Source organism: Musa acuminata, chromosome BXJ2-5 (genome assembly GCF_036884655.1).
Source record: "Musa acuminata AAA Group cultivar baxijiao chromosome BXJ2-5, Cavendish_Baxijiao_AAA, whole genome shotgun sequence".
In the NCBI taxonomy this organism is placed as follows: Eukaryota; Viridiplantae; Streptophyta; class Magnoliopsida; order Zingiberales; family Musaceae; genus Musa; species Musa acuminata.
Window position 1 is genome coordinate 40,965,001 of NC_088342.1, and position 12,022 is coordinate 40,977,022.

The 12,022-nt window shown below is 34.5% G+C and overlaps 1 protein-coding gene across 4 annotated transcripts; it reads left to right on the top strand.

Annotated features, from left to right (window-relative positions):
• The first annotated feature begins 5,709 nt into the window (after positions 1–5,709).
• On the top strand, positions 5,710–10,055 carry LOC103985680 (uncharacterized calcium-binding protein At1g02270). 4 transcript variants are annotated; one of them, XM_009403459.3, is made up of 11 exons: positions 5,710–5,840; positions 5,921–6,112; positions 6,199–6,303; positions 6,394–6,499; positions 7,767–7,987; positions 8,068–8,144; positions 8,220–8,334; positions 8,443–8,568; positions 8,962–9,072; positions 9,144–9,251; positions 9,480–10,055. In XM_009403459.3, exons 1-11 carry the CDS (start codon positions 5,838–5,840, stop codon positions 9,732–9,734), a joined length of 1,419 nt encoding a protein of 472 aa, XP_009401734.2. In that variant the 5' UTR covers positions 5,710–5,837; the 3' UTR covers positions 9,735–10,055. The 4 variants fall into 4 exon arrangements, with proteins under 4 accessions (XP_009401734.2, XP_064965574.1, XP_009401736.2 ...); XM_065109502.1 differs by having other exon boundaries at positions 5,712–5,840; positions 5,926–6,112; positions 9,480–9,957; XM_009403461.3 differs by having other exon boundaries at positions 5,791–6,112; positions 6,205–6,303; positions 9,480–9,957.
• Positions 10,056–12,022: the final 1,967 nt, after the last annotated feature.

Consider the following 12,022-nt stretch of genomic DNA (forward strand, 5'->3'; position numbering starts at 1 on the left):
AATTGGGTTCATATGATAAATCATATACCTTATTTTTCCAAGAATCTAGAAAAAAAATTATAATTGGGTTCATCATAAATACCATAAAATTTATCACCCTTGTCGGATATGATGATCTTGACTTTTCTATCTAATCATATCTCAACATATTATTTATATGGTGATAAAATATCTCTCTTTAATGAGACATATAAACATAACCTCAATGAGTTTTGTAAAACTATATTTCACTTCAATATTTAATTGTAGGATCATTGTAAACTTATTATTCATATTAATTCTGTATAGACTATTATATAGAATTCAAAAGTTAATTTTATTGAATCACAGTAAATTTATAACCACCAAAAGAGAAATAATATTTTAATAATTCTAGGTACAGAACTCAAATTCCCATAATTATAAGAAGCATGGATCATCAAGATTTATCAAATTGAATCATCTTTAGATATAAGCGATAAATACAAACTAATATCGCTTTCACTTTAAGATGATTCCCTATAATGATAAATATCTCATTCTCTTTTGGTTTTATCCCTCTTTATTTTTTTTTAATTTTAATGAATATCTATTATTGGTAATGAAGCAGCAAATTAATCCATCAATAATATCCGTAATATTTGATTTGAACCATATAAAAGTTATAATTATACCATTTTCATTTCAAATCAAATCTTATAGTATATTTCTTCTTCACATGACTTTATTTGCTATAAAAATAACATTTTATTGTGATGATATTCTTTTATGAATTTATATAGTAATTATAAACTCATGTGAACTTACACTTCATCCTTATTTTAGTGTTACTACTCATTGAGTAGTACTCAAAATATTATGAGTCTTTAGCTTACAGCTTTATCATTTATTTTGAGGATATAATCTTGAATTTCTCAAATACTACTATAGTAAGGTGTCAACTAATGACTTATCAGAAAATTTAAATTTATCCTTAGATATTGTCTTACACTAGTTGTAAACTGTACTGAAGTCTAAATATCATAAAATTGAGTCTTTTATACCTTTCTTGATCAGTCACCTCAATTATTTATTTTATAGAACTTTCAGTAATTAAGTTTGTGTTCTGTTCAATTAATATGATCAAGGTCTCACTCACTCAATATAACTTACATATGCTCAAAAAAGGAAGTGTCACAATAATAATATAACACTAATGCTTTGAGTTTTCAAAATATGATAAACTATTGATATCATCTATATTTCACCTTTGGGTGAAATATTGACATATCTAGTGTTCATTCAAGATCACTTTATGGAGGACTGATACCATCCTTATGGAATAGTATTGTTACCTTTGGGTATACAACCTAAACTACAAGAATATCCAAAACAATATCATCCTACCCCATCACATAATTATTTGAAATAGATTCTCCTTTGGGATTATCTAAATTTCATAATTATATGTGCCATCGTAAATATTATTTTATTTAATATCATTTAGGATAATTCCATAATGTATTTTATAGATTATTGGTCCAAGTGACTTTGGTGGCTATAAGACCAATATAAAAAGATAAAATGCAATCTAAAATATCCCATGAATTATAATAACTTTATTGTAATTCATAGCCCATAAGCCTATCATTCGTAGCTACTTTGGTAGCTACCGGTCAATTAAAACTTAGGAAGATAAATTACAAATAATATTTACTAAATTTCTTTATCCTGATTCATACTGTCATTGTGAATATTATTTTATTTAATATCATTTAGGACTAATTTTATAATATATTTTATAAATTATCGGTCTAGGTCACTTTTGTGGCGGACCAATACAAAAATATAAAATACAATCCAAAATGTCCTATAAATGATAAGACATTTATTGTAATTTACATCTCATAAGTCTATCATCCCAGGCTACTTTGGTAGCTATCGGTCAGATAAAACTTATGAAGATAAATTACAAATAATATTCACAAATTTATTTATCTTGATTCATGCTGAAACAGTTCAATAATAAAATAACAACAATATTAATTATTGAACATTAATGCTAAGCAGTTTCAATAATAAAATAACCATAATAATTATTGAACATTAATGCTAAGCAATTCAATAATAAAATAATAATAATAATAATAATAATTAAATATTAATACTAAACAGTTTTAATAATAAAATAACCATAATAATTATTGAACATTAATGCTAAACAGTTTAATAATAAAATAACCATAATAATTATTGAATATTAATGCTAAGCAGTTCAATAATAAATAACCATAATAATTATTAAACTTTAATCAGTAAAAAAACCTCATATGATAATCATGATAACATATAAATTATGTCTTCATTGCCTTCATGTAAAAGGTAAACATTATTTCATAATTTCAAATATATACATGTGAATAACTAAAGAATATCCAAGAATAATAATTAAATTTTATTTATCACATGTATAATCAATAATTCATATGAGAAAACTATAAAGTAAATCATAATTTATAATTTTTTTAATCAAAATTAAATCCAATCAAATAATCAAAAATATAATCATGATTAAATTTAATCATAATTATAATATATTTATCAATTCTTATAATTGAAAATATAAACCAAATTTCTCAATTTCATAATGATAAATTAAAATATTTGATAGAATATAAATCAGAAATATGTAATTTATGAAGGGCAAAACTGTAATTTGATAAAAATTAGACTTAGGGTAAAACTGTAAATATGTTGACAGAACAATAAACTGAAATTACTAAATTTGCAAAGGGCAGAACTATAATTTTGTAAAAACCTAGCCTCGATGTCAAAATCATAATTATGCCAAAAACCCTAATCTGCCTTGCCGCTACCGCTGCGGTGCTCCATGCGGCGTTGCCGCCGCGGGGGTTGCCTTTGCCCACGAGCGGCTGTTGCGGCGGTTCCTGCCCACGCGCGGCTGTTGCCGTTGCGGTGGTTCCTACCCACGCGCGGCTGTTGCCGTTGCGGTGGTTCCTACCCGTGCGTGGCTACTGCACGCGTGCGGCCGTCGCTTGTGCACGGCCTACCCACATACCAATTGTTAGCATAAAATTTGTAATCATGCTATTTGTAATGCAAAAAAACTTTTATGTCAAGATTGAAATTAAATAAATTGGATCTAACAATATTACGATACGTACCTTTCTTGTTGTTCAGAAAAATAAACTTTATCTGATCTACAAGCGCTCTATCTTCGGATTTGAAATATCAATCTGCAAGGATCTGCAAAAAGAATTAGATCATTCTCCTCTCTTCCTATTTTTTCACAGGACCCACCAAGATTAATGGATTAGAGGATTAGGGGAGAGGGAGATTGAAAAAAAAACCTTAATCTCTCAATTGACTCGGAGACACTCAGATGCACTCAGATAATGCGTTTAGCTCCGAGAGGTCTTGTTTATTTATAGGCGAGAACAGAGTGTCTAGGATAAGTTATTAAGAGAGTTCAACTCTCCCATGAAGATTATCTCCTAAGGAATCCTATTTTAATATAGACTTCCTTTCTATTGGCCAATAACAATCCAATCATATCTATAATATATTTTACCTAATTAAATAGGACCACATAATCTAACATATATATATATATATATATATATATATATATATATATATATATATATATATATATATATATATATATATATATATATATATATATATATATATATATATATCAATGTAACTACAATTATTAACTATATAATGTGGAGAGGGTGATAATCGTGGCTGATGAAGTATGGGGTGGTGAAGGAGGGGGTGACATAGACATCGACATCACATCTATAAAAATAATTAATTAGCTATATATAACTTAATAATGATTATTATAAATAATTAAGAAATACAATATATTAAGAAATCTATATAATAATTCTATTCTATTTATATACAAAAGTAAACATTATAAATATGAGACATTTTATCCAAGATTTAGGGAAAAAAAAGAGAAATTCAAAATATACATATTAAACATGTGACTTCATAATCCTTACATTCTAATCAAGCAAAATGCTAAAGGAATTAAACTTGAAGCTTCTCCAGAACAAATTAAAACCAAAACTTATCCATTTATCCTAGAGATAACATGACATAATACAAGAAAAATGATCTTTAAAAAGCTCTATCCATTTATCCATAATACATAATACAAGGATTGTTCTTGAAATTGTTCCATCTCATTAGGATGAAGTATATGTGACATATCACGAAGTTGATCCAATAGACTTGAGAAGTTCCTTTTCTTCGATGAAGTCAAAGGCAGCGTTAGCAATTCTGATATGTTTCGTTCAGGTAATTCATAAATCTAATCCATAAAATGTCTAATATGCTTTCAATCAGATAAAGTTAGGAAGCTAACATATTGATATTGATATCTAAATGTCTCTTGAGATGGATATTTAAATTTCTATTGAGATGATAAAACCTTACTCTTATAACAAAACATAGTGCAAAGAATATGTTTGGATATGATGTATATTAAAATCGTAGACAAGTGATCTAATCCTATTAGGAATTGCACACATGAATAAATTAATTAAATTATATTTGATGAATATGTTTATTCGGTATATATATTAAAACCTAGACTATATACAGTGATAATTGTCGAGGGTTACCAGAGACAAGAGATAGCCCTCAGAGAGCAAGGAAAGATGGAAGGTTTTAGTTTACTTTTGAGAGCTCGGTGATGGTTGAAGGTGTTGATTGTGGATAGAACTCGTTAAGGAAGGGAACACTTGCCTTCCACAACACGTTGCTAGTGCTTGCAAAAATCATTATCGATAAAATTAATGTTGAGTAATGGTTACACTCGTTCAATGTAACTCACGAGTGTAATCTTCTTTATCATTTAAATCAATAAATTCGATCAAATCAATCTATCTGAATCAAGATCCTGATCGGATCGAATCCAATCTGTAGATCCATCAGAACAAATCGATTCAAGACTATTATTAGGATTTTAGTTAAAAAGGATGCCGTCTATTAAAAACTAAATTGGAGGGTATCATATGGTAAAATGTTTATTACTAAAAAATTTTTCTAATAAATTATATATATATATATATATATATATATATCGACAGTAATTTGCATATAAGACGATAAAATTATTTACTGGGTATGAGACTGGAGCGAGGTATCCTCGTCCGTGTTCGTGTTGGCTCAGCGTTATATTCGCCATCCGTGTCATCGTTGAACCGCTCCCTACCCGTGCCACCGACACTCTCCCCACGAGTTCTCGTCCGTCAGATCTGCGTCATGCCCGCGTCGATCATCCTCCCATCATCGTCGACCGCCAGGGCCCCACGCGCATATCCCACCGTCATGTGATACCCCGATGACGGCAACCTGACCCCTTCACGTTCAACTCCGCCTGTCGGCGCTCCACGATACTTTTGTACCCAACGGAGTCCAACACGTGGCTGTCGATGGATAATCTCCACGTCGTGGACCCCAGCGCCGTTCACTAACAAGCCCGGGTTGGCTACCGAGCTGTAGTCGCCGAATGAAACGCCAGTACTTCAGCGCCACGTGTAAAACTTGTTTATATAATTTAAGAAAATTACGGCCGTTGGATCTGGAACGATCGGCTCACAGAGCCCACGGACGTCACCCTCCTATTGCTTGTCCGTCTTGCGAAAGGGCAGTGGTATATATAATCGCCTCCTCTCTCTCTATCGTTCCATTTTTTGATATATATCACGTCAAGAATCGTTAACTCCATCGCGTTCCCCACTCATATTTCCGTTCCGTTGTCTTATTCCGTTACAGTCGTCTTCTTGTTTTGCCTCTCTCGCTCTCCAACTCCTTCGCCTCGTTCTAAGTCTAACATGGTGCGAAGAATCGAATCGCTCTTCCATCTTCTTCTGATAGATTGCTTGATCAGTGTTGTTGCGTTTGGAATCGAATGCAGAGCAGGAAAGAACGGAACTATGAATCCGGCAGCGGCAACAAGCGCAAGCGGGGCCGGTGGGCGAACAGGACGAGCAGCATCAAGAAGAAGAGGAGAGGAATGGGGCACAGCTCGACGGTGCGCTCGGACCGCTGCGTCACCTGCACCACCTTCAACATTCTTGCGCCCATCTATAAGCGGATCAGTGAGGAGGTGAGACGGGATGCCTCGGCTTGGGAATTTCTTTCGGGCGTGCGATCTCTGTCCCTTGGGGTTTTCTGAGTGATTGTGGGTGACAGGATCAGAGTTGCAGGGAGAGTCAATACAGAGCGTATTGGTTGACCCGGAACAAAAGGATAATCGACAAGCTATTGGGCGATCGTTCCTCTATCATTTGCCTTCAGGTGAGATCAATGCCGTTCGATTTAAGAACAGAATCAATTGTTCGACGAGGGATTTTGTGAATCTGATCGGGTTGGCGTGAATTGGTTTAGGAGGTTTGGTTGGGGAACGACGAGCTCGTCAATATGTATGAGAAGCAGCTGGGGGACGCCGGCTATGTCAGCTTCAAGCTTGCCCGGACGAACAATCGCGGCGATGGTATGTATTGCTTCGGTGAAATTTGGTTCAATTTATTGTGGAAAAGGACGTTTTGCTTCTTTAGATTTGCTTGCCGAAAGATGAGTTGATTGAAGGCAGTGATACGGGTAGTTTCTTGCTTTCTGCGGCTTTGGGTCTCCTTTTTTCATAAGAAAGGAGACCTAATTGCTTTATTCATTATTATTCCTACCTGTAATATAGTGGGTTGATGATACAATTGAAAATGATAGAGTTTATTTATTATGGTGATTGGAATTTTCTAACTTTATCATCCTAAAGTTCTACATTTGCCTTTTTAAGTTTCTTGACAATTATTGTGGTATATTCTTCCAACAATCATAAAATGACAGTAATGTAGCCTTTTATATTAATTAATTCACTTTTACCTTCTTCAAAAACAAAACAGTTTAATTTGGTAGATTTACTGACCAGCAGAGCTGATTCTCTCTCTCCTTGTTAAATATTCTCTGCTTTAAAAAAGATGAAAAATGTCTTTGTTTCTGGATATATCTTGATTTATATTCATTAAGGCTAGGATGTCCTACAGCTTGGAAACAATGAAACTTCACTGATCTTATGGTAATCACGGTCCAAACTAATATTAGTTGTAGAATATTTTAGTTTGACCTCTCTTTGATGTGAGCAAATAAGAACATGATATCAATAAAATCAGACAAACTCAAAAGTAACACACATGATTTATGTTGTTTAGAATCTTTTGCCTCCATACATGTAGAGAAAAGTCAAAAAAATTCCAAGAATAACAAAAAATACAAGAAAGAGAACCCTGTTAGGACAAGTCCTAGCCCAAGACAATTTTTCATGCCCTTTCAAGATTTTTTTTATTTAACGTCTCTAAATATATATAGAGTATCCTCAGAGTACTTAATAGGTCTTTACAAATTAATCAATCATTGGTTTTCAGAAGATATCTTTTTCTTAATGCAGAAGTTTTCTCCAAATTTGAATCTCTTCAACTTTTCTTGAATTAAGGACTTCAGAAAATACTTGTGAATCCCAACATTTTCCTCATTCATTATATTTATCAACTTAGACTGTTCATTAACGAGAAAAAAACATATATTTGGTCACTTGCTCATGCTTTTGACAATAGAAATCTTATTTAGATAGCCTCCTGACCAAGTGCATCAGAGGATAAAAAAAGAAAGCACCATAGAATGTGCAATATATGAACAATATGTTGCAGAGTCTTGCCTCCTGCCTTCATTGGCTGATTAGACGAGATGTATCTTTTTTGTATGTGCAGGTCTCCTCACTGCTGTTCACAGGGACTACTTCAGGATTCTAAACCATCGGGAATTGCTCTTCAATGACTTTGGAGATCGTGTTGCTCAGCTCTTAGATGTGGAATCGGTTGTTCCTTTCTGGCATGGGCAAAACAGCAGCATTCGGCAACAATTGCTCATTGTGAATACCCATCTGTTATTCCCTCATGATTCTACCCTGTGTATAGTTCGTTTGCAACAGGTAGATTTTCTCTTTCTTGGCATTTGTTCTCTCCCTTTTTTGTCTGTATGACAACCTTCTTATAGAGTTATCACTGCCAGGTATACAAGATCCTTCAGTATATAGAAACATACCAGAAAGAGCATAATCTTGAACCAATGCCTGTCATACTATGTGGGTGAGTACCACACACGCATACATCTACTACTCTCGAATAACATGAATTTTGCTTATCTTCTGTTCTACTTTCCAGAGATTGGAATGGAAGCAAACGTGGGCATGTTTACAAGTTTCTTCGGTCCCAAGGGTTTATATCATCATATGATACCGTTCATCAGTACACCGATAGTGATGCTGATGCCCACAAGGTGGTGGTCTTTTTTCTATTACTCTTGCAACGCTCTCGTTGCAAGACATTGTTAACTTCTTACTCATTGGCTGACATTCACTCTGTGTTTGCTGCTTTTTGCTTGCAGTGGATTAGCCACCGCAATCATCGTGGGAACATCTGCGGAGTTGATTTCATATGGCTTCTTAATCCAAATAAGCAAAGGAAACCACTGAGAACTAGCTGGAACGAAGCAGTATTTGGCATTATTAAGGTGAATACTTCTTGTTATACATCCTTTCACTCACTGAGAAATTGTTCCTGCAACATATAATATATACTCTTCTTAGGAGGTAAAGAAACTGCAGATGAGGAACTGATATTTCAGCTTAACCTATGGCCGTAGGAAGAGCTTTTTCATAATTCAGTGACACGAATTGTTCCTCTGTCTTGAACATACTATGATAAAGTTATATTACATTTTTTTTCCCTGGAGGGAAATATGTTAATATATAAATACTGAAATCATAGGCCGCTAGTTGTTCCGCAATTCTTTTACAGGACTTGAAATCATTTTAATGCTCGACACATGTATAACTCAAATTTCACCTTAATTGTTTTCAAATTTTGTCTGCTTGAAGCTGACTTGAAATGTTTCTTGTTATAGTATCTTTTGCGAGCAGCTTCTCTTACAGAGACCAGTGCATTTGCGTTCCTTAAAATTGACAGTCCCGGCGATTACATTACCTACTCAGGTTTCTGTCAGGCACTCTATCAGGTACCGAGTGCTTCTCATTGAATTTGATATATTCCAAACCATGAAGAATTTAACACCTCAAACTGATGCAGCTAGGTTTGTCTGGTCATCCTGATGGCCTTAGTTCTGAAGACACAAAAGTTCTATGGGTTCAATCTGATACTGATGGAAATGGTGTTGTGGACTACGTAGAATTTCTGGTATGCTCCCAAGCCATTGACGTCTATTTTATGGTTGCAAACTGCTCTTCTGATTACTACTCTACTGAGTCCCCTCGACCGCGTCATCAAACTAGTTCGATCAACACTTTACCATTTTTTAACCTTTGCTGACCTCAAGGAAATGAAATTTCTACCACTTGCTATTGGCTTTCTAAGACGTTGGACCTGCCTTTCCACTGAAACTTACTTGATGAACTGCTCCTGCAGCAGCGAATATGGAATCCGAAATGTTCGGAGCAACCTGAGGAGAAAACAGTATCTGGAACCAAGGCATCACCGATAACAGGTGGAGAGACACAACAGCAGCAGCAGGCCTTTGGTTTCGACGTGAAGGACGCAGTCCTCTTCCCTCCAGAAGTCGAGAGAGGGATGTGGCCGGAAAACTATTCTCTCTCCGACCATGCCCCGCTGACCGTCGTGTTTTCCCCTGTAAAGATGCCTTGTGGCGGGCCAGTTTGCTAATCCCTGATCGGGAGTGCGACTACATCCGGAAGCAGTGCCTCCTCAATATAAATCAAAGCTTGCAGAACTGGAAGAAGGAAAATCTCTGATCATATACAGCTCAAACAAACACAAGGTAAAGATATGAACATGAGATGGCAAATGTCCAACGAGCCTTGCCACTCTCCTGAGAATTTTGTTTTTTCTTTTCTGTCACCTGTAATGAATAAGTTATCATTCTCTATGTGATGACATGGCCTCCGCAATTATATTATGCGATAGTTTTGCCTCTTTTTCTGTCAATTGTCCGACAAATTTCCTATATGTATCATTTTAAATCCACTTGTATATTTACAATTGTAAGTGTTGTCATATTTATCATTTTAAATACAATTTAGTGTATATAATATATATATATATATCATTATAAAATGTATTTTAAGGTCTTAGTTGGTCACACCTGAGTGCAGAAAGCGTTAAAAACATCCCACGCTTTGCCCCCGCCCAGCGACAATGGGTAGTAGGGCCCACTCGCCCATGGCTTGGAGCTAGTGGGGCCCCTCCTCACTCCCTTCGGTGTACGTCAACTCGGACAAAAGCATAGCACCTGCATCATCCCTTCTCTTTGTTATCCTCGACTTAAGATTTGTAGCATTCTACAACGAATTGTGTAATTGAATTCGACACAAGTGACTGCACTTTCTGAGCCGATTGATCTCAAGGAACGCACAGTTCTTGGCATGCTGGTTTGAGCGTGATAAATCAATCCTCTGCAATCATCAGTGGATGAGCCCCAGCAAACATGAGTTCGGATTCAGAGATGAAAGGGTGACACATCAAAAGAGGATTTAGCAGCGAAACTGATGAACAACAGAATAAAGGATTCTGAGATAATGGCTACAACAATGTATCAAAATCTAATAAGTAAGAAGAGGAAATCTTACGTCTACTAATTCTACGCCCACCGATCTCGATTGATGATGTACGTGACAGATCATCTTTGAAATTAGAGAACTCGAATGAGCCGACCAGCCATTCAATGAATCAATATATCATAATTTTTACATGATTCAGCACTTATTTGTCTTTTAATACTTGACTTGTCCTCCGAAAACCAGCATGCAATGTGCAAAGCAAGCAATCATACTATATTATAAAATAGGATCCGAATTCAGGACCGTCCTCACAGGTCCTCCTCCTCAGCTCAGCAACACGATTGACGCTCGCTATCACCCTCCCGGAAGATGTGAGAAGCTTAAATCCAAGAAAAATCCTCGGCCAAAAATAGGTGCAGCGGGAGGCCAGCATTCATGATCTCAGCTGCCCAAGGAAACCTCTTATCAGAAGAAACAATTCATTCGCTTCCAATGACTCCCCTTGTGATCATCGTAAAATAAGCACAAGGGTAACCTCTTTCGAGTATATGGTGCCGAGAATCAGAATCAAAAAACGAGAGGAGACAAAATCTAAACACCAATGAAAGAATCAAAATAATTTAAAATAAAAAACTTTATTAAAAAAATGATTACAAACCCTCAACCACTACTCTATCTTCCATCTGTTGCTCCTCCCTCAATTACTCATCCCTTAATCTGACTTAGTATCTTATAAGGGGAGACATATTAGAATTCATGGTAGTCTTATCTAGAGTAGGTATTTTAAATCAATAGAACTCTTATCTAAAGAGCTTCAAATTATTTAAATCATTAATATTATCTTAGCACACCCCTATAATGTCACAAGTTTCTTTTTTCAAAATAAAAAATTCTCCTATGATAAAGGTTAATCTCTTTTATTATAGTATCTTAATTTGTTATGCTTCAAGCATCTCCGATAAACCGAGCTAATTGGAAGTGATAATTGTAGGCTTATCAGAAACTATTACTTGAGTGTTCACTAGATCTATCAATTTATCTTTCTAAAAAAATATAAATTCTTCAATCTCTCTGAATCAATTTTTTGTTTTGCTTCTTTTTTTAAATTTATGAGTTCTTCAATTTGAGCAAACTGATATTTTTTTCAGAATTTTTAATCATACCTTTCTTGTAGTATCTTCTTCTGAAAAATTTCAATTTGACATTGAAGTTGCAGAGCATATATTATCCATATTTAAGTCTAACTCAATACTAGCATTAAATTTTAACTAAATATTAATTCTAAAAAAAATTAAGATGCTAATTAAAGACTATATTATACAACTCATCGTCATCATCTAGTGCTATAATATCATCATCTTCATAGTAAAACTAACATCAATTTCTGAACTAAACTTGAAAAGGTCAAAAAAATTATTTTAATATAGTCATATC